We start from the raw sequence: 21,854 nt of genomic DNA on the forward strand, positions 1-21,854 counted from the left end.
TCGTGACTCTGACCAAGAAGATAAAGGCGAACCAACTGCCTCTCCAGTTCCTTCTCACTGTCACGTGATCCTGGTCAGAACCTTTAGTGTCTGCAACTTTGGCTTTGTTCTACAAAATAAACTATTTACAAACTAGATGATTCTTAACAGGTTGAATAGTTTTTACTGCTTAGCATTAGATTAGTTTTTTTGGGGGGGCTTCCCCATCCTGAACCTAATGTGGGTACCAAACTGGGCTTACTACTCCAGGCTTCAAATTCTGTGCTTTCTGCCCATGATCCTTCTTGGTCAGTGATGACCACCAGTGCTGCCTGTGCTGCTTTGGGGAAGCTCACATCATGGCAGAGTGCAATATCTACTGACCTTTCCCCACCTGTACCCGAAAAGGGCAGAAAATTTGTCTCCACAAATTCCTCATGGAGGAAGGCCTTGACGCCCCAATTGGACGTAGACTGGGGAACCCCCACTGTACATCGGCCTGATTCAGCAAAGAGTGCTGTGAAATCTGACTCTCGTGTGGGAGAATCTATCTCCACAAACCCCCACAGCTGGGTCTTGTCAGGAAGCTCCCTCATAAGCATGAGACTAAGCCTTCCTCTAAGTCCACTTCAAAGAAGCCAGATTTGGCTGTAAGCAAGCCCACTGGCTCAGCCCATGAGGACTTAGGATGTACTAAGTCCCAGAGGTGCAACAAAAAAGCCCATAAGCATTGGCTCCATCGGTACTGGACTGTGTTCCTTCAGTACCATCATCCCTGGGTCCTCCCAAACCCTGAGTATCCATCAAAACCAACTAAGTCCAGTCACCGCCAACTTCTGATACCACTCCCCTCTCTGGCTTCAATGGGCCAGACAAGCAGAATCCCACTCACACCAAGGAGATCTGAATCTGTTGCCTCCCCACAGGACATTTTCAATCTCTCAGATCTAGAATCTCCTCCTCCACTGGGCCCTTCCATTTCCAGGTTGATAATATCACCTCTGAGAGAACTGACTGCTGGAAGGAGCTTATCACCTGTCCCATAAACATCTCCCCTCCAATGGCACCAATGGTAGTGCTTATGGAACCAGAATCAGCCTTCTCCTCATGAGGAGATTGAGGCATCTGATGGGAACCGCTCTTCCCTTACCCTTCATATCCTTCACCACCCAAAGACCCACACAATTTTGAGACCAATCTCTGCCTCATCTAACTCAGAGCTGCTAATATTCCATGCCATGGGGGCCCCTATGGCAACCAATCGACCCCTTTTACTGGCCATATTGAGGCCTTGAGACCAGTATCCCTAGCCTCCTCTCTTAGGAGATGCTCAGAGGAGGAGGAACAGTATGCTGCAGATCTGGCAGTTCTGCCGGAACCAGCAAGACTACCATCATCTTCCCTGGATGAAGCCGTGACTTCTACCTCCCCTCCCCACCCCCAATGACTTCACGGAGTTCCAGGACCTTCTCTGCAGAGTTGTTAGAGAGCTTCAGATTCCTCTCAAGGAGATCCAAGACTCCCAGTCCAAATTCCTAGACATGCTGCATGTTTCTGGACCCAAAAAAATAGCTCTTCTTGTTAATGAAGCCATATTGAAGCCTGTTAGGACAGTTTGGTCATGATTCAGTATCAGTACTGTGCAATGTTTTCACTCTGTGGGGGACCCCCACCAGAGATCTGTTTGCACCTTGTGCAAACAGGAAATGCATCACATATTGCTCCCAAAGATTCCTATCTCACCACTCCCGGGGTGACACTTTGGTTCTTCCTTGGTCGGACCTCTTCAACTCTGCCTTCCCTCCACTCCCATTCCTGCCACAAGTTCTACTCAGAATCTAGCAAGACAGAACATGGATCACCCTAATCTCCCCCTTCTGACTCAGACAGTTCTGGTTTCCTAATCTCCTACACATGTCATCCCAACCACCAATCATCCTCCCAACATTCCCCAAGCTCCTGATCCAATGGAATGGCAAGATCAAGCACCTGGTCCACATCCCACTCCACCTCAGGGCTTGATATTTGGATGTGCATCATCCCTTAGAACTTTCATGCTCCATAGCTGTACGAGACATCCTCAGTAATAGTGGAAAGGACTCTACTAGAAAATGTTACCTAGCTAAATGGAAGCACTTACCACCATGGGCACAACAAAGAGGCATTCTCCTGGAGACTACAGACGTTCCTCTCATCTTGGACTGTATCCTAACTTTGAAGACATCAGATTTGTTCATCAGCTCCTTGAGAGTCCACTGGATGGAAATCAGTGCATATCATCCACTTTCTCAGGGCTACTCGGTCTCTGCGCATCCATTAACCAATAGATTCTGGAAAGGCATAATAAGAACCTTCCCACCTACTCAGAAGCCTACTCCACAGTGGGACACAGACCTTGTTCTTTCAGCACTCACAAGCCTCCAAGCCTTTAGCTACTTGTTCCATGTCCCTCCTTTCCATGAAGGCTGGTTTTCTTGTAGTCATCACCTCAGCTAGAAGGGCTGGAGAACTTGGAGTGAAATATATTCTATAAAGATAAGGTTTCTTTATGCCTACCCCCTAAATTCACTCATAGTTTCAGAATTTCACCTTCACCAATCCATTCACTTACCTGTTTTGTTCTCAAAACCACACACTTTTGCAGAGGAATGAAGATTCCACTCCCTCGATAGTCAATGGACCGTGGCTTTCTACCTACAGAGAACAAAACCAATCAGAAATCCCTGAGGCTGTTCGTCACTATAGCAGAATGTCAGAGGGCAATCAGTCTGCACCCAGAGAATCTCCCAATGGATCTCTGGCTGCTTTCTACTCAGCTATCAGCTTTCAAACCTCTCCCCTCACCATGAAGAGCTCATTCCATCAGAGTGAAAACAACAACTATGGCATCAGTTCAGGACATCTATAAAGCAACCATGTAGGGCTCCATTCACACATTTGCAAGACATTGTGCCCTGGTGCAGAACTCTTTTGCTGATGCTTCCTTTGGGATGGCAGTAGTCTGCCCAGTCCTACCATCTACATCCTCGCATCCTTCTCCTACTTAGGTACCACTTGTCAATCACCCACAGTGGAATACAGTGGAGAACATCACATGAAGACAAAGAGGAGGTTACTTACCTATAACTGGGGGTTCTTTGAGATGTGTGGCCTCTTAATTCTACTACTCAGCCTCCTTCCCCTTTGCTTCAGATATTATCTGATTCATAGCAGAGAAGTTACTGGAGAGAAAGTCAGTCTGCTACAACACCTAACCCCTCGCACAGAGGCACGAGGCGGGCCAGGGAGCATGCATGAACTAATGGACATGGCTTTCAAATTCTCCCACTCTGGGTTCATGGTTCACATGCATAACCCACTATGGGATACAGATATGGACCACACATCTCTAAGAACTTCCAGTTACAGGTAAGTAACTTCCCCTTTTCTTTTGTCTATGGCTTTTTAATTCAACTTTGTAACAGCTTTTTTAAATATGGAGCATTTAAATATGGATCGTGTTTTGTGGGACAGGCCTGATACAGAATAAACTTGTATTTTAAATTATGCTGACACTCCTTTTTAGTGCCATCCTGTCAATTCCGTATCATTTATGAGTGTTTTTCATGTGAACCATCACCTCACTTTTTACCTGCTGGCTTCTCATTCTCAGTTTTTATTGCTGCCCTTAAATTTTCCAAGTGAAAATTCGACTTGGTGTTGTCTTGTCATGTGACCGAACATAGGCGGTCATTCCTAGTGGTCAGAGCAGGAGTCAGGTCTACAGGTCAAAGCAGGAGTCAAACGTAGTGGTTAGAACAGGAATCAGTAACCAGGAATCTGAGCCCAGCTTCAGAACTAGATGGGTCAGAGGTGGAGTCGGAGCCCAGGATCAGAACTGGACTCAGAGGTCAGATGCCAGGGCCAAGGATCAGACCTGAAGTCAAAGGTCAAAAATTGGAGCTGAAGATCAAAAGCAGGTTACCTGGAATGGGGCAAGGCTAGGTTCAGAGCAGGACTGGAGCAAGGCTGGGAACAAGCAGGCACAGGAGTGGTCACAGCCATGGGCAAATGCTTTAAGCAGCTGTTGAGCTTTAAGAGCTGGTCTGCTGATTCTTCCGACCAATCAGGCAGTTTAGCCAATCAACCAGCCTACTTCAGCCCAGCTGTTGCTCATTAGGTTGCCCAGAGATTGGCTCTGCTGAAGGCCCTGATTCCTGACATCACTTTCACTTCAGGTCGTTAAGCCTCTAGCAAGCTGGTGACCCACGTGCCATTCCTGTGCCTAGATTACAACTCCTTCCTTTCTGCAAACTGCTCAGGTTTTTGCTAGCAATTCCTTGACAGACTGCATGGTCTGATGAAATGTACATTGGACTCAGGAAATCTGGGGCTTAGGTCCTGTGGTCAAATAGTTGTGTGGTCCTGGGCAAGTCACTGAATGCCTCTGGGCCCTATTTCCTGATCTGTAAAATGAGGATCAGAATAATAAATTACCTGTCTTGCATGGGTGTTATGATGATTTAATCAGTGTATGAACAGTACTTTGAACTAATAAAGTACAAAGTATTAGTAGGATTTGGGTAGGCCTCATTTCCATTTCTAAACAACTCAGGATATCATCTAAGCTCACGCTACCCTGATTCATTAGCATAGATGAAAATCAGGATTTTCAACCAGCAGATCAGACTGGAGCCACCTGCATTGTATTAACAAGAGGTCCATTAAATCTTTTCTGATGCAACTTCCTGTTCTATGAGCCCAAGCAGTCCAATAACTGTTCCTTGTGTACAGAAACCTCTTCAACTCAGAGGTCAAGAGAATTCTTCTGAAATATTTAATTTAATGAAATAATCAATGCAGATCAGATACAGTAAAACTCATTTTGAATTTTAAAGTTCCTTTTCCAAAAGAATGGATTGTTAACTTACCAGTTGCTGCAGTACCAGCTTTGCTCATGATCTGAAGCAGAGGAGGAGTGCATTAGAAAAGTCGAATGCTCCAGAGAGCCTTAGAAAAATAACATTCTGTCACAATTTAAAACCAGTTTTCCAATAGCTGCACATACAGAAGCAGAGTCTGATGGGATTTAGCTCTTTATGAATTACAATCACAATCAAGGATAGATTGATTAGATCATTCAGCACCTGTGTGTTTATTACTAAAGACAGCACTGATTGATGATCCACAAACCTAACTTTTGTTAGGTTAATGGCTTTGGAAAAGAATCCATTCCCGCCTCTGTGATTCTTGCATCTGTGTAGTGTGAAATGGGTTGTATCTTCTCCTGTTAATGAGCTCATGGAACTGTGTGTTTTCTTCACTGCATGTTGCACACCAGTGAGAGGCAGTGTCATCTCGTGGGGATAATGCACTAGACTGGGAGTCAGGAGACCTGATTTCTATTTTTGACTCTGCCACTGACCTATAAGAGCTTGGGCAAGTCACTTCACTTTGTGCTTCTGTTTCCTCATCCTTTGTCTTGTCTATTTAGAAAATAAACTCAGTGCAGATGACTGTCTTACTAATGGTTGTACAGTGCCCTGCACAATGGGGTCTTGATCTCAGGTATGGCCTTTCAGTGCAACTGTAGTTATAAATAATAAAATGCTAACTCACTCCTTTTTCCCCAAGCACACAACTTACTATTCCAGTATCAGATTTTCTTTAAGAGAAATAATTTCTTGGAGCAAACATGGTGGAAATTTCCACTGGAAACTGGAAGGATAGTAACTACTAAACTCATTCTTTCTTGTGATCTCCACACAATGCAGCTGTGCAGAAGGGAAAGCTAGCCATTAAATAGAGTTGTACAAAGTCTTTCAACTACTTTTGATGATGTTTCTGTGAAACAACCCCTCTGAACTATTTTACAAACTTCCATACCCCTTGACCTGGAGAGGAGGAAAGCACATCCTAACTCAGAAAAGGGGTAGGGTGAAATACTGAAGTCAAGGAGATACATGAACCCATGTCTGACTTCAACAGAAAAGATGGCGCATTAGTCAGATTTTGATCTCGATTACCCTAATGTAAATTCAAGTAACCAACAATGAAGTCAGATATTGTATCAGTATCTAAATAAATAATAGCAAGAGTGTAATTGATATCACCATTTGTCCTGCAGTTTCTAAGGCAGACAAGATTCAAACCCTTTAGGCTTTCTAGATCAAACTCAACACATTTAAATTGTGTCTGGAAGGAAATTGATGCAGTAGCTAGTGAAGTCTACATGACATAGGTGTAATAGGCTTCACATGAGTAGCACCACTAAATAATTGGGCAGCCACATTCTGCAAGGTGATCAACTATTGGAGGGGAAACAGAGCCTTGAAGTCAGAACTTGGCAAGTAAGTGAAAGAGGAAATGCTTTTCAAAGAGTAAGTTTATAAATATATTTGATTTTTAAGTGCACATGGTGTATATTTTCTGTTGAGGTGAAAATTTTGTTGCCTTGCCAAAGACAGAAGAACTCATGCATGGAACAAAGTAGATGGTTTGAGGGGGAGGCTGGAGTTGTTTTGTGTGTTGGATTAATGTTTATTGAATGTGTAATTATCAGTGTAGTGGCAAATGCATATTTTTCTGGCTGCAGAAGAAAAAAGTTGAACTAAAAGTTGAAAAAAAGAAACTATTATGGGACGCTTCGCTGTAAACTTTATGCTGTTTGCTATTTCTATGCATAAAATTAGCACCTGCAGCTAAACTATCTAGGATTAAAATTATAAGTGCTATTAATTCTCTTGCTTCTGAGTATAAGATGATTACTACCTGACGAAGACATTTTCCCCTCTAGTATAATATTGTAAAATTAACCAGGTGTATTATATTAGGGCTTTACACCTCCCTCTGAAACATCTAGTACTAGCCACTGCTGAAGGCAGTAGATCAGACTAGATGGACAATTTGTCTACTGCAATTTGTTTATATGTATGTCATTAGATTTTAACTCTTAAAATCTGATCCCTATGAGATTTTGCTACAAGTTCTAATTTTTATTTCCTTCCTCCCTCCACCTTTTAAGGAGCTTCCACCCAGAATTCCAATGCAGTGGAGCCAGAAAAGCAAGCTGACAACACAGTGAAAATGGCTGGAGTTATAGCTGGCCTTCTGATGTTTGTTATTATCCTCTTAGGAGCAATGCTCACCATCAAAAGGAGGTAAGTCTCTGCTTTGCTTCCATTTTAGAGCTACTGGTTGGGACTGATTGTATTTCACTAAAGCTGTTATCTCAGTAGAGATAAAACACTTGTGTTCATGTGGGGGAAAGGATATGGGTGGTAGTAGTGGTTCTTATTTATTTGTAATACCGTAGCACCTGGGAGCTTTAATCGTGGACCAGGACCCCAGTGTGCTGGGCACTATACAAACTCAGAAAAAAAGATGGTCCATGCCCCAAAGAGCTTACAACCTAAGACAAGGGACAAAAGATGGGGACAGACATTTGGAAGAATACAAGGAAATAATGAGACAGTATTGTCCAGAATGACAGGCAGTGGTCTCAGCCCACCGGCATTAACCATTGTCAAGTGTTTTGAAGGCATCATGGGAAAAGAGTTTTGAGGAGGGTGTTCAAGGAGGTTAGTGTGTCATTTTTGTGGATGTTTACCAGGAGCTCCTCCCAAATGAAGGGCAGCTTGGAAGAAAGCACAAAAGGGGCTTGTTTGAAAAATTAACAAGTGGGCAACAGAGGCTGGCATCATGAGGCAGGAATCAAGATCTCCAAAGTGAGTGAGAGATGTTAGGTAGGATAGGAAAGGCCTTGAAAGTGAATACAAGTAGCTTATGTTTGATGCGATAGAAAATGGGAGCCAGTGGAAAGATGTAAAGAGGGGGGTGACATGGCCAACGTGACAAGCTAGGAAAATCTTTGCAGCGGCATATTGAATGGATACCATGGATACCAGTGGGACAAGGTTGCATTTATCAAGGCCAGAGAGAAGGATGTTACTGTAATCGAAATGCAAGATGATGAGGGCATGGACAAGGAGTTATAGCTGTGTGGATGGACAGGAAAGGCCGTATAGAGATGTTATGCAGAAAGAATCAGAGTGATTTAGACATAGTCTAGGCATATGTACCTAGAGAGAGGGCCAAGTTGGAGATGACAGGTAGAATCATGCTGTCTAGAGTGATCGAGAAAGGAGGTAGTGGGGAGGGATAACGGGGAGGCTAGGAGCTTTGTTTTACCATGTTGAGCTTGAGCTGATGCCCCAATACCTAGAAGGAGATGTCAAAGACAGGTTGAGATTTAAATTTAAACAGAAGTAGACCGGTCTGAAGGAGGAGATCTGTGAGTTGTCAGCATGGGGATGGTAGTTGAATTTGCATTTGTGGATGTGTAGGAAGGCGCTGTGGCCTTCTGCAGAGTCTGGACCCGAGGAAGGGCCGCAGCGGCCTGGCTGGAATAAAACAGGCCCAGCAGACAAGTCTACCCGGCAACCAAAAGGCCGGGCAGTGATAGGACCGCCTGGCCAGCCTAATCAGCGACAGCGGGGCGGAGCCCCTACAGAAAGGGGTAGTATAAAAGGCAGGCCCCAGAGTTCAGTCTGTGAGAGACTGCGGTTGGAGGCAGATGTGCTGCCCCGCCTGCTGAGGCCTAGGCCGGAGTGGAGCCGAGCCGATACCAGGGAAGCTCGCCTTCCGGAGCAGAGACCCCGACCATCCCCAGACCCACCCGGGCCTGGAGACTGGGTAGGGCCTTCACGTAGCTGGACCAGGCCATCCGGCCAGAGGGACTGGACCGAGCTACCAGAACCCCGGGCCTGGACCGAGCCCCCTGAGCAACCTGGATGGGAGATACCCCCCTGAAGCTGGACAGGATCTGGAGGAGCTGCCTGATGCTGAGCCCCCAGAGACAGGACAGGACCTGGAAGAGCTGCCTGAGACTGAGCCATTCCCCAAGCCTGTGACCTAGAGGAGCTGCTCCTCGCAGAGGAGCTCCCCGCCTTGCCACCTGTGGACGAGGAGGGACTGGAGGGCCTACCCCGGACCGAGCACCTCAGAGACCCCAAGGACCCTGATGAGCCAGGTACCTGGGGATATGGGGAGGAAGTGACCTAGGGACAGCCATAGTCAGTGGCTGGGACAGGAGCAAGCCCCGTCGGCATGTTGCGGCGGGAGCCCTGCCGACTGAGTGGCAATGCCTTTGCCACTATTAGGGCCCTGGGCTGGGACGCAGTGGAGATGGGTGGGCCTGCGTCCCCCTCCCCCCTTCCCTAGCCACCCCTGGAGAGCCTCCTCTTCCCTACCGCTCCAGAGAGCGGACCTACTGCTCGCCCGCCCTGCCCGAGGGCTGGGGCGATAGACTGCTTGCTCTCCCGCCCTGCCCAAGGGCTGGGGCAAATAGATCGCTTGCTCGCCCGCCCTGCCTGAGGGCCGGGGCGATAGACCGCTTGACCGTCCGCCCAGCCTGAGGGCCGGACTACGACTCATACGGAGACGCTATTCCCCATTTAGGAAGGCGCTGGGGCCTTCCCCGGAGTCTGGACCTGAGGAAGGGCATCAGCGACTGGGCTGGATCAGACGACCATCCAACAGATGGCATTATCTAGAGATAAGGTGTGGAGAAAGAAGAGAAGGGGACCAAGGACAGAATCCTGTGGAACCCCCACAGAAAGCTAACAGGAGGATGAGGGTCCTCCAAAGGACACACTGGAGCTATAATAGAGGTAGGGGAGGAAACTGAATCCTGGAAGCCAATGGGAGACAGAATTTCAAGAAGAGGAGCATGGCCAAGTGTGTTGAAGGCAGCTGACAGGTAAAGGGTTATGGGGATGGAGTATTGATTCTAAGTTTTGGCTAAGAAGAGGTTATTTGAAACTGGTAAGAGTGGTTTCAGTATAGTGCCGGGGTGGATGCTGAATTGGATAGGTCTAGGATGGAACTGAAAGTGAGGAACTTCAGAAAGTGGTTATTGACAGCATGTTCAGTAATCTTAGAGATGAAAGGAAGATGGGGCAGAAGTTGAAGAGGCGAGTGAGGGTTAATGATGGGTGGGTTTAAGGTGGGAGAGACTTAAGCATGTCTGTATTGTGAGGGGAAAGAGCTAGAGAGAGTGAGAAGTTAAGGAGAAGAGTAAAGGAGGAGAGAGAATGGGCAGGATCACTGGGGCAAGTGAAAAGGGTAGAGGATGCGAGCAGACAAGAAACTTTCTTGCTTTGAGATTTTGTCCAGGGGAGTTAGATGGCTATGGGAATCAGACTGTAATAGTAAATCTGGTTGAATTGTCTGGTTTTGACTTGTCTGTATGAAGGAGGCTCTTGTGGTTCAAGCATGGATCTAAAGAATAGGAGTGCTGGGTTCTAGACCAGATTCTGCAAATCACTGAATAATCTTGGGCAAGTCACTTTACCTGTCTGAAAAAAGGCAACAATACCTCAAAGAGGTGATGAGAGATTATTTTGTAAAGCCCTTTCAGATCCTCAGATGAATTATGCTATATATGTGCAAAGTAGTGTGATTAAAATGGAATTTGAGCTGTTTTGCAGTTTGAAATTTTACTCTGTTTTGCACATTTCTTAAACTTGTCATTATTTTACAATTATCCTTCTTTGTGCATTTGGAGAGAGAGGAGATGTGTTTTTGCAGATGCATGTGGCATTCCCATGTGATTTTCAAATGACTGTCTGTGAAATGTGGCAGAGATATCAGCAGAAAATTGCTTTATTTTATTTTATTTTATTTTATTTTATTTTATTTTTTTCGTGCACAGTTGAGGATGCTAGAGTGGTCTATTCTAGGGTGATTATTACCCCTCCAAGCATGGTGTGATGTTAGAGACAGCATTTTCCTTTGGAACATGTGTTCAGCTGGACAGGGCATTAAAATCTTGTAGTGGAGAGAAGTGATTTCTGAGTGTTTGGTTTAGTTCATGTTTGGTTGAAACTGTATGAATTGTTGCTGTTGTGGACAGAAACACAGTTTTCAAGCAATTCATCTTTGTGTGACTGTGTGCTTTCTTTGTGAACTGTTGGTTCTCCAACTTTGAAATAGAGCATAGCTTGTAGCTGGCTTTTCTGTTATCATTTTAAGAGCTCCTACCATATAATGTACAGCTATGATTCAGAAAACAGATAGACAACAGATATGTTTCATACCATCAAGGCATTTTGCGTGTATTGGGATTTTTTTTTTGCAAGATACTTTTCTGACACTAGCTCTACTTTGCAATATGACTGTGATCCTAGACAAAACCTGAGCTGTCTGATCCTACGCAGCCTTCGTTAGACAGGTACAATTAACACATGTGAGCAGCCCGATTGACTTTGGTGGATCTAGTAACATGAGTAAGAACTACTTATGTTAGTAGACAGTAGTTAGTAAGAACTATTCATGTGACTGAAGGATTGCAAGGTAAGGCACTTATTCCTAGACACTATTAAAACTTTCCTTCAGCTTATTTACCAGTGCTCAAAGTGCACTCTGCTAAAATTTCAAAGAATAGTGCACAAGGTATGCCCACAAAAATGCATGTTCATCCAATGCATGCATTTACATGTGCAATTGAAATAACACTTGAGTGTGCAATTCGTCAGTTAAATACATCACCACTGTGTGCCTTAAAACCCACCAGAGAGACAAGGTGGGTGAGGTAATATCTTTTATTGGACTAACATCTGTTGGTGAAAGAGACACGTTTGTGAACCACAGAGTTCTTCTTCAGATCTGGGAAAGGTACTCCAAGCTTCACAGCAAAATGCAAGGTGGAATGGATAGTTTAGTGTAAGTCGTTAGCACGTATTGGAAGGGACCACTTAAGGTAGAGAGGCCTGTTAACACCTCTGTAGTCATAGGACAAAAAGAGAGGGTTACTGGGTTATAGATTGTTGTAATGAGCCGTAAATCCAGTGTCTCTCTTTAGTCCATGATTTTTACTGTCTAGCAGATTAATGAATTTAAACTCCCACGCTCATCTTTTGAAAGTGTTGTGCAGGTTCCCTTTGAGGATAAGGACTGATAGGTCAGATGTAGAGTGATTGGTTTGTGAAAAGCATTCGCCCACTGATGATAGGGTTGGAGTGGGGAAAGGATTTGAAGAGAGATCTGCCACTGCTCAGTAACCACTGGACTATGGCCTATTCTGATGTGAGGCTCCCTCAATCTCTTCTATTGAAGCTGTTGCACTTTGGATAAATAATTAGTCATTGAAGCAGGGGTACTGGATCCTGGGTCTTCACATTTTGGGTGAGTGCTCTAACCATCAGGTTACAGAGTCATTCTCATGATTGTGCGCACATCTGCTCCCTTTCACTCAGAGTCATTTCCCTACCCCCACCCCTTCTTGCTAAAACCACCTAAGGCACATAAGTCTAAAGAGGATTCCTGGATGTGAATCGCTAGCAGAAATAGGCACCTCCCTGCAGCCCATACTTGGGTGTCTATCTCTGTGAGGGGGTGAGGCTTAGTCCTCTAGATGGCATCTTCCATGGGCAAGCTTAGGCAGCTCCCCACCTAGCATGCTGGCTTTTGTGACTTGAAATCTACGGTGCCTGTTTCTCCCCATTCATTGTACAGGAGCTTAGGTCTCTAACTCAGACTTTGTGATTTTACCAGGCGCCTAAAAGTTAGGCCTTGTGATGCAGAGAGTCGCGATGTCTAACTCCTCTTGTGCATCCCAGACCAAGATCCTTTGAGGGTTGATAGCCTCTTTCATTATTCTGTTGGCCTCTGGTGTCTTGTTATAAATCATATATGTTGCTATGAAGAAAACAGCATCATTCTGATGGTGATCAGCAGTCCAGTATGAGGGGATACAGTTTTTCTGTAGCTTAGCATGCAAAGTGTCCAGTCAGAGACTAAAGGATACGCTTATGAAGTAATATAATAAATATACTGTAAATACCTGGGAGATACTTACACATTTTCTGTAAGTGCATTTTGCTAATTTGGTGTTAAAAGCACAAATTAGCAAAGTTTGCATAAGCAGACATGTTTTGCCAGTGCCTATATAGTAGTACATAAATGCTTCAGTGACAGTACCTGGAGACATTAAAATACATGGAGGTCTTTTTTAGTATGGGGGGTATTTGTAATAAATTCTGATCAGGGAAGAAGTCTGAGTCCCAAATTTTTGCTGTAGACTGTGTGCTAGTTTTCAGGATTTGCATTAACTAGAAGTGAACTCCTGCATAGAATCATAGAAATGTAGGACTAGGGGTGACCTCAGTAAGTCATGTAGTCCAGTCCTCTGCACTGAAGCAGGACTAAATATTATCTAGAATCCCTGACAGGTGTTTGTCTAACCTGTTCGTAAAAAAGTCCAATGATGGGAATTCCACAACCTCCCTTGGTAGTTTATTCCAATGCTTAACATCCTAACTGTAACGGTAGTTTTTCCTAAAGTCTAACCTAATTCTCCCTTGCTGCAATTTAAGCCCATTACTTCTTGTTTTGTCCTCAGTGGTTAATGAGAACAATTTATCACCCTCCTTTTTATAACAGCCTTTTACGTACTTGAAGACTGTTATCATATCCCTTTTTAGTCTTTTCCAGACTAAACAAACCCAATTTTTCCAATCTTTTCTTGTAGGTCATGTTTTCTAGATCTTTAATCATTTTTGTTGCTCTCCTTTGAACTTTCTTCATTTTGTCCACCTCTTTCCCAATGTGTATTGCCCAGAACTGGACACAGTACTCCAGTTGAGGTCTTATCAGCGCTGAGTAGAGGGGAAGAATTAATTATCATGTTTTGCTTACTTGCTCGTGCTCATACAATCCAGAATGATGGATGGTTTTTTTTAGCATTGTTAACTCATATTTAGTTTGATTCACTATAACCCACAGATCCTTCCTGGGCAATAATTTCCTATTTTGTATATGTGCAATTGTTCATTGGTTCCTAAGCATAGTACTTTCATTTGTCCTTATTGAATTTCATCCAATTTATTTCAGACTATTTCTGCAGTTTGTCAAGTTCATTTTGAATTTTAATACTGTCCTCCAAAGTGCTTGCTACCCCTCTCAGTTTGGTATTGTCAGCAAACTTTATAAGTGTACTCCCTATTGCCATTATTCAAATTATTTATGAAGATATTGAATAGAACTGGACCCAAAACTGATCCTTGCAGGACCCCACTCAATATGCCCTTCCATCTTGACTATGAATCATTGATAACTACTCTCTGAGTATGGTTTTCCAATCAGTTCTGCACCCACCTTATCGTAGGTTTGTCTAGGCTGTCTTTTCCTAGTGTACTTATGAGAAGGTCACATGAGACAGCATCAAAAGCCTTACTAACATCAAGATATGTTACATCTATTGCTGCCCCCATCCACAAGACTTGTCTTGTCAAAGAAGGATATTTGGTTGGTGTGACATGATTTGTTCTTGACAAATCCATGCTGACTGTTACTTATCACCTTAGTATCTTCTAGGTGCGTACAAATGGACTGTTTCGTTATTTGCTCCATTATCTTTCCAGGTACTGAAGTTAAGATGACTGGTCTATAATTCCCTGGATTGTCTTCATTCCCCTTTTTATAGATAGCTACTGTGTTTGACCTTTTCCAGTCATGTGGGATCTCTCCCATCCTCAATGCATTGTCAAAGATAATTGTTTAATGGGTCAGAGATCTCTTCAGTCTGTTTCTTAAGTATTCCACGATTTATTTAATCAAGCCTATATGCATGTTCACAAGTAGGTTCCACATATTAGAATCTCCATCATTAATCCTTCAGTCTTTTTCCTGGTTCCAGCTTTGTGCCTTTTCTTACAGTATTCCTTGTTCTATTTGTTTGCCAACCACCCCTCTCTTTTCCGTCAAAGCCCTCTGTAAAATCCATTTGTTCCATGAAGCTTTCTTGCATTGGCCCTCTCCTTGGTCTACTTGACTTTAAAATATCAGTGCTGGATTCTTACTCACTGCTGATCTGGAGCATCTCTGCTTCTCCAGCTCCCAACACAAGAGTTTGAAAATTTCGTAGGGAGTTTTAAGAAGTGGAATCATAGGTAGGTAATTTTATTTCTTCAAAAATGCTGGGCCGGATCCTCAGCTGGTGTAAATCAGCTTGATTCCTGTGACATCACTGATTTCAGTGGAGTTATGCTGAGTTACACCGTCTGAAGATTTGATTCACCATCACTGGGTAATCCTTGCTCTTGCACTGGATGCTGGAGAGGCAGCAAAAGGCCAGGTGACCAGTGAGTAAGAATCCTACATAATATCTTCGAAGAAGCAGAGGTAAGTAATTTCTTGTGTCCACGTTAGATTTCAAACTTTTAAAAGCAGAAATTATCATCATCTTTGTTTTGGAAAGTGCCCCTGTGCAGGTACTACACCATATAAATAATCATTCCTTAGTGACCGGTAGGAAATTCACGGACTACTTTATAAAGCTAAGGGGTTGTTTATATATTATGTGTATAAAATCACTGGATTAATGCCTGTTTTTCACATCCTTTTAGCTGAGGAGGGAAGAGTAGGCAATGTTCAGATCCATATCTGGCCCATAACTTTCTGAGATCTGATTTGGTGATATTTCAGCTATTGTGAAGGGTGAAATTCTTGCAAGGTGAGCTATTCTTGTGAGATTTCCACCATTTCATGCTGAAATCTTGCAAGAACAGTGATCACATTCAGATTAGGCACAGAACCAAAAAAAAACCACTGACAATATAGGACCAGATTGCGGATTAGAATCTGAACCTTCTGAAAACTTAAAGGGAGTAGAAATTCAAGTTTCAATTTCAGGTCATCTCTACTTCCTAGAGCTTGGAAATGAAACTTCTTTCTCTACTTATTGTTTCCCCCTTTTGGCTGCATGCAAGTGAAACCGTTGTGTTCTGTTTTCCTTTCTGTACCTCTTTGGCTGTGCACCTTCAACAATGTTATAAGCCGCCAGGGTGGACACAGTTTCTGAGAACAACTGGCTAGTTTATGGATGACTCTTCGCCCCTTTAGAGGCAAGAAGAGTATACAGAAGTGAAGCTTGCTTTAACTCTCTCTGCTCGTGTATTTTAATCTTTCTTCAAACGCCTATTATATCAGGTCTGGACTTCTTCTGAATGGACACAGCCAATCATGTCAATTTGGGAGGGAGTTCATATGGCATTGGGAGTTAGAGATGGCATTGAGCCTACCAAACAAATTTCGCTAGCAAACGAAGGCAGATTGGGACCAGATCTTGTTATGGGAAACACCACCTGGGGCCATAGATTGATTTGAACATCTTGTGGTGTGTTGCTTTAAAAAAAAAAAAAAAAAAAAAAAAAAAACACACACACAACTGGCTGAGTAAATCATTTCATAACAGATTTGTTCTCTCATTGTTCAAACAAAAACACAAGCAGCTTAACCTCTTTGAATTCAAACCTACTTAAAGGAATCATCTCTCAGCCTGCAGAGGCACTTGTACAAGATAGTCTTGTCTTTCTAGGCAATGATGCAGAAAATAAGTTATTTAATTATACAAACTTGAGGCACTGCCTTCAGACGGAGCTGGAAGATACCACAGTGACATCTGCTCGTGGCCAGGGCATTAGAGCTAATCAGTAATAGACACAATCAATTTGTTTTTTCTGAATGAAGTATTTTGTTAACCAGTGTAAATAGTGAAGGATGGAGAGAGAATGAGAACCTCACACTGCCAAAATGGGGACACACGAGTGAGGTTAGGAAAGGCTGAATTGTCAAAAATGACTTTTGGTTCATATAAACACCTCCAAATTAGGATGCTTCGCTGAACTTTATCTGCATTGATCTGGACAAAGACCCTGGCCTTCAATTTGGGTTGGACATGTTCAGCATACATGTGAAGCTACCAAATTTATCTTCATGACTCCGTTAAATACTCATATTTGAAATTGAATAACCATACCCAGGCCCACTAGAGTTGGATTTTTTTTCCTATGGGGGAAAAAGGATTGTTGGTTTACATGTGTTTTGTTTAATCCTGCAGTCACCCAGGACCAGCTAACAAGTTCTTAAATAGGACTGTCTTTGCCTACACTAGATACTGAGGGCTTGCAGCAAGCTGGGGCACGAATATATCCCACAGTTGCCAGCCACATATGCATTGTCCATGTGGATCCTGCTGACGCACATAAACAGTTAATGTGCTTTTATCTCATCCTCTTTGAAATCAGAGTAGATCTTAGTGTTTGTCTAGACAAGTATTAATGGTATTTAAAAACATACTGGTCTTAACCCCACTCATTTTCCCAGTGTTGACAAACATCTAGGATGTGTTGTACAAACTTCAAAATACAGAATGCCAACCTCTGATGCTTAACCAATATTCCATAGAAGATAGTGTGTGTTCATTTGTGATATTAGTTGAATATTGCCTAACATAAAATATGCTTCTTGAAGCCAAAAATACATTTGTGTAAATTTCTATTGTGCAAATGCTTTTTGACTGTTTGGATCCCATAAGAGTTTGGAGCCTGGTCAATTCTTATTTTATCTTAATCGTTTTAACTCCTCCATAATTGTGACTTACATTTCCCTAGAGAGTCAAGAATGTGATGCTTTTCAGTGTTATAGGTTTGAGAGGACACAGCCTCTAGTGACCCCTGGAAGTGTGAGACTGAATAAATAGGATCAGACAGGCTGTCATTGTCTACTGTAAATAAGTTTCTCAAAGAGCTCTTGTGGCAAAATGGAGTTTTTGGGGCTATGTAAGGTCTTGAATTAGTTCCTTCTAAGAAAACTAGCTCTTTATTTTAGTTTAAGGTTAGAACCTTAAACTAATTAAATAAAACCCAACTGCCTGTTACAGTGTGGCAAAGACTTGGGTCATGGGAAGGAGCTGCTCAATGGGTACTTGTACATCCAGTGGTGAAACACCCACCTGCCCTTTTGTACCAGTGTTTAAGGACATTCTGTGTATATTATAGACAAGGCTAGTGGCACTGCCTATTATTAATTTTGCCTGACTCGTCCCATTACATGACCCTGTTTTCAGTTACTTATAACTTTGCCAAATTTTAACCATGCGGCTGAAATTTTCCATGCCAGCTGTCTGCCTCCGGCTGAATTTTGGGGGAAAATTTAAGCCAAAACCATACAGCCATTTCCAAGGACTAGCGGGAAAAATATGTTGTTTCGCCAGTGTTAAATTCTGGTGACACTTTCTTTGAAAATGTCTAGCTCCCCTATGCTTGATGTCCCCATGAAAATCCACACAAATTTTGCCGAGTTATAATCCCTTGAAAAATCAGTTTACCCATGTTCAGTAGAGATTTGCTAGGGCTTTGCATTTTAAAAGCTCTAGCTGAGTTTTTCCATCCACACTGAGCATGCTCCAGCCTGGCTGAGCAGAAGTGTCCCTGCAATTGCTGCTCTGAGCTGCTGCAGGCCTTGTCAAGGCTGGGTTTAGGCACCAGAACTGAAAGCCAGGCTACTGTCTTTCCTATGCTCTGAACGCCCCCCACTCCCACACTCAGCCCAGGCAGCATGGAGGAGGAATCTCCCTGATTTGAATGCAGATGGCACAGGAGATGGACCACTTGGGGCTGGGAGTAGATGGAAACAAGAAGCTGGGGAGGGAGAGGGAAGCTGAGACTGCGAATTGGGCTGGGGAGGTTGGGAGTGGCTGGCCAAGGAGACTGGGACTAGGAGCTGGGGCAGGGACTGGGAGCCAATAGAGGGGAGATACATCTGACAAGGAGCCAGGATATGGGGAAAACTGAGATGGACAGAGTAAAGAGATTGGGTCAAGGAGCTGGGAGGACTGAGATTGGATGAGGAGACTGGGATTGGGAGCCAGTGGGACTATGGCACTGGGCAGGTTAGGCAGAAGTGCAGCTGGAGGCCAGGGTGTGAAGGAGAGAAACAGATGAGATGACATGCTGAGGAAGGCTGGGACTGGCTGGGTAAGGAGACTCAGACTGGGAGCAGGTGGGTGGAGGGGTTGGACTGGGGGTGGAATCTGGGTGTAATTTTCTAGTTTTGTTTCAAAGAAAAAAAAAGGGGGGGGGGAACCAAATCTTGTGTAAATACATAATTATTTGAGACTTATTCGTTCTATATTGGGACTTACATGGCCACCTCCACCACAATGTTTTGGGGGTGGTTGGGGAAGCTTTCTCCAGAGCTCGGGAAGCTTTCTCCAGAGCTCAGGAAGCACCATTCCCTTCTATTAATATGTATCATCTGTCCCTCTAATATTACTTATAGCCATATCTACCCATCTCTATATACCTCGTCCCAAAGAAACACAGACAATGGTATATGCTCAGTTTCAGCCAGCTGACTTTTCCTATCAAACAGTTAGGCCAGTCAAATAGCCTGACTAGGAGTCTGATCTGACTCCTTCCACTTCCACCTATATATTCTATGTTCTATGCTATATGTTCTGCAGTAGAAGCAGGGATTTAACATTTCAAAAAGCCCCAAAACCCAGTTCAAGTTAGTCACTGTGTTTCAAGGACTGGATTTAGGTAGTTAACAGGTCAGCTATGTTGGATGTTTGAAAGGAAATCGTTGGTTGCATTAGATTTGGTTTTACAGAAAATTATTCTGATTACATCCTCAGTAGCTGAGAAGAAGACACTGAGCAAATGACACATGGAGGATCTCCTGCACATGAATACAAATGAAAGGCACCTTCTTGGATCCCAGCTTTTTATTTTATTTTATATTGTGTAGTCTTCGGAGCTTTAAGATATTCTCCACTTTTCCGAGACCCTTGCTTTTAGAGATTCATTATCATTGTATGAAAAGGAAAAGCGTGTTTGGGAGTCCTAGAGCTGTGTGTAGCAGTGCCAGCCCCAAGCATGCAAAAATCATGAATCCAGGCCCTCAAAAATCATTATATTGGCTTAAAACTAATGGACCCTTTTTTAAAATCTGCCTTCTGGTTTGTGTACCATTAGGGTTCATGTTTCCAAAGTTTTCTCTGCAACCTTGAGGGCAAGAAACTTTTTTTTAATGAAAGGTGAGATTCTCATGTAATCAGACAACTTCAGAAGCTGGGACTTCAAGAAAAAACACAAAATATGACAACATTCACAATTAAAATGACTATAGTTGGCAATATTTGTGGTTCTTGCACTTCACTTTTTGGAATATTTCTTTTGGCTTTCATCCTCATAAGTTCTTACCTTCCACATCCTTACTCATAGGAACATAAGAACTGCCATACTGGGTCAGACCAATGGTCCATCTTGCCTAGTATCCTGTCTCTGACAGCACCCATACCTGAGCATCAATGGGAATGCACAGAACAGGACAAAGAGGGAAGATCCATCCCTGTCTTCCCCTCTTGGCTTGTGGCAGTCAGAGGTTTGGGGTTGCCCCGAGCGGGGGTTGCATTCCTGACCATCTTGGCCAATAGCCATTGATGGACCTGTCCTCTATGAATTTATCTAGTTCTTTTTTGAAACCAGTTATACTTTTGGCCATCACAGCATCCCACGGCAATGAGTTCCACAGGTGGTTTGTGTATTGTGTGGAAAAAGTACTTCCTCTTGTTTATATTAAACCTGCTGCCTATTAATTTCATCAGGTAACCCCTGGGCTTTGTATTGTGGGAAAGGGTAAATAAACTTTCTCCATTCACTTTTTCCACACCATACATGATTTTATAGATCTCTATCATCTCCCACTCAGTCATCTCTCTTCTATGATGAACAGCCATAATCTTTTTTCTCTTTTTTTAGCCATTCCGTACCCTAGATCATCTTTATTGCCCTTCTCTGAACGTTTTCCAGTTCACTATATCCTTTTAGAGATAGGGCAACCAGAACTGGACCACTAGTCAAGATGTGGGCACACCAGGGATTTTTGGCATTATGGTATTTTCAGTCCTATTTTTTTATCCCTTTCCTAATAGTTCCTAGTATTCTGGTAGCATTTTTTATTGCTGCATCACACTGAACTGAAGTTTTCAGAGAACTATCCACAGTGACTCCAAGAACTTCTTCCTGCGTGGAAGCAACTAATTTAGACATTACATATGTGTAATTTGGGTTACTTTTTTCCGGGGTGCATTACTTTGCACTTATCAATGGTGAATTTCATCTGCCGTTTTGTTGTCCAGTCAACTAGTTTTGTGAGATCCTCTGTAGCTCTTCGTAGTCAGCTTTGGACTTAACTATCTTGAATAATTTTGTATCATCTGCAAACTTTGCTACTTCATTGTTAACTCTCTTTTCCAGATCATTAATGAATATGTTGAACAGCACAGGTTCTAGTATTGTAGTCCCGCTATTTACCTCTCTCCATTGTGACCATTTAGTCATACCCTTTGTTTCCTATCTTTTAACCAGTTACTGATTCAGGAGAGGACCTTTCCTGTTATCCAATAAATGTTTGGTTTCTGCAAGAACCTTTGCTAAAGGGCCTTCTCAAAGGCTGATTTCTGAAAATCCAAGTACACTATATCAGCTGCATCACCCTTATTGACACCCTCAAAGCATTCTAATAGCTTGTTGAGGCGTTACTTCCTTTTACAAAAGCTGTGTTGACTTTTCCCCAATAAATCATGTTTATGTATCTGATAATTCTCAAGTTTCCCTTTGATTTTAGGTTCAAATGAACTCAGAATCTCATAATGAAACTCAGTGTAAATGGCTACATTTCATTTGATTTATTGTCAAAATCATGTGAAACCCTGAATTTCATGTGATTTTATTATGAAACCATAATCGAGGCCAGATGTGCTTAACTCTGCATTCCAGAATCATTCCAAAAGTTTGGGAACCTTTGGGATTATGGCCTGCATTTGAAGTTCATAACAGCATCCATTACGAGGAAAAATGTGTAGTTTCAATTTAATCATTTTGCACATCTGTAATTAGCTGTACTTCCCGTGAGGAAATCTCTTTGTAGGCAGCAAATTGTACATGAGTGAGAAAATGAAGTAGGTCATATTTGCAACAAGAAAAGGAATACCAAATGCATATGTGATGGTATACCCAGTCTGAGCTCCAGCTACTATGACTGCATAC

At 43.1% G+C, this 21,854-nt stretch overlaps 1 protein-coding gene across 1 annotated transcript in view; it reads left to right on the forward strand.

The window, feature by feature from the left end:
* The window catches only part of PTPRT (protein tyrosine phosphatase receptor type T), a 618,875-nt gene that overhangs the window by 517,809 nt on the left and 79,212 nt on the right, over positions 1-21,854 (forward strand). The window contains exon 14 of the mRNA XM_067554415.1: positions 6,983-7,118. Within this exon, the coding sequence (XP_067410516.1) occupies positions 6,983-7,118 (136 nt within the window). The remainder of the gene's footprint in view (positions 1-6,982; positions 7,119-21,854) is intronic.

Source organism: Emydura macquarii, unplaced genomic scaffold (assembly GCF_026122565.2).
Source record: "Emydura macquarii macquarii isolate MOO-44397 ecotype Brisbane River unplaced genomic scaffold, CSIRO-AGI_Emac_v2 contig_1483, whole genome shotgun sequence".
Taxonomy (NCBI): Eukaryota; Metazoa; Chordata; order Testudines; family Chelidae; genus Emydura; species Emydura macquarii.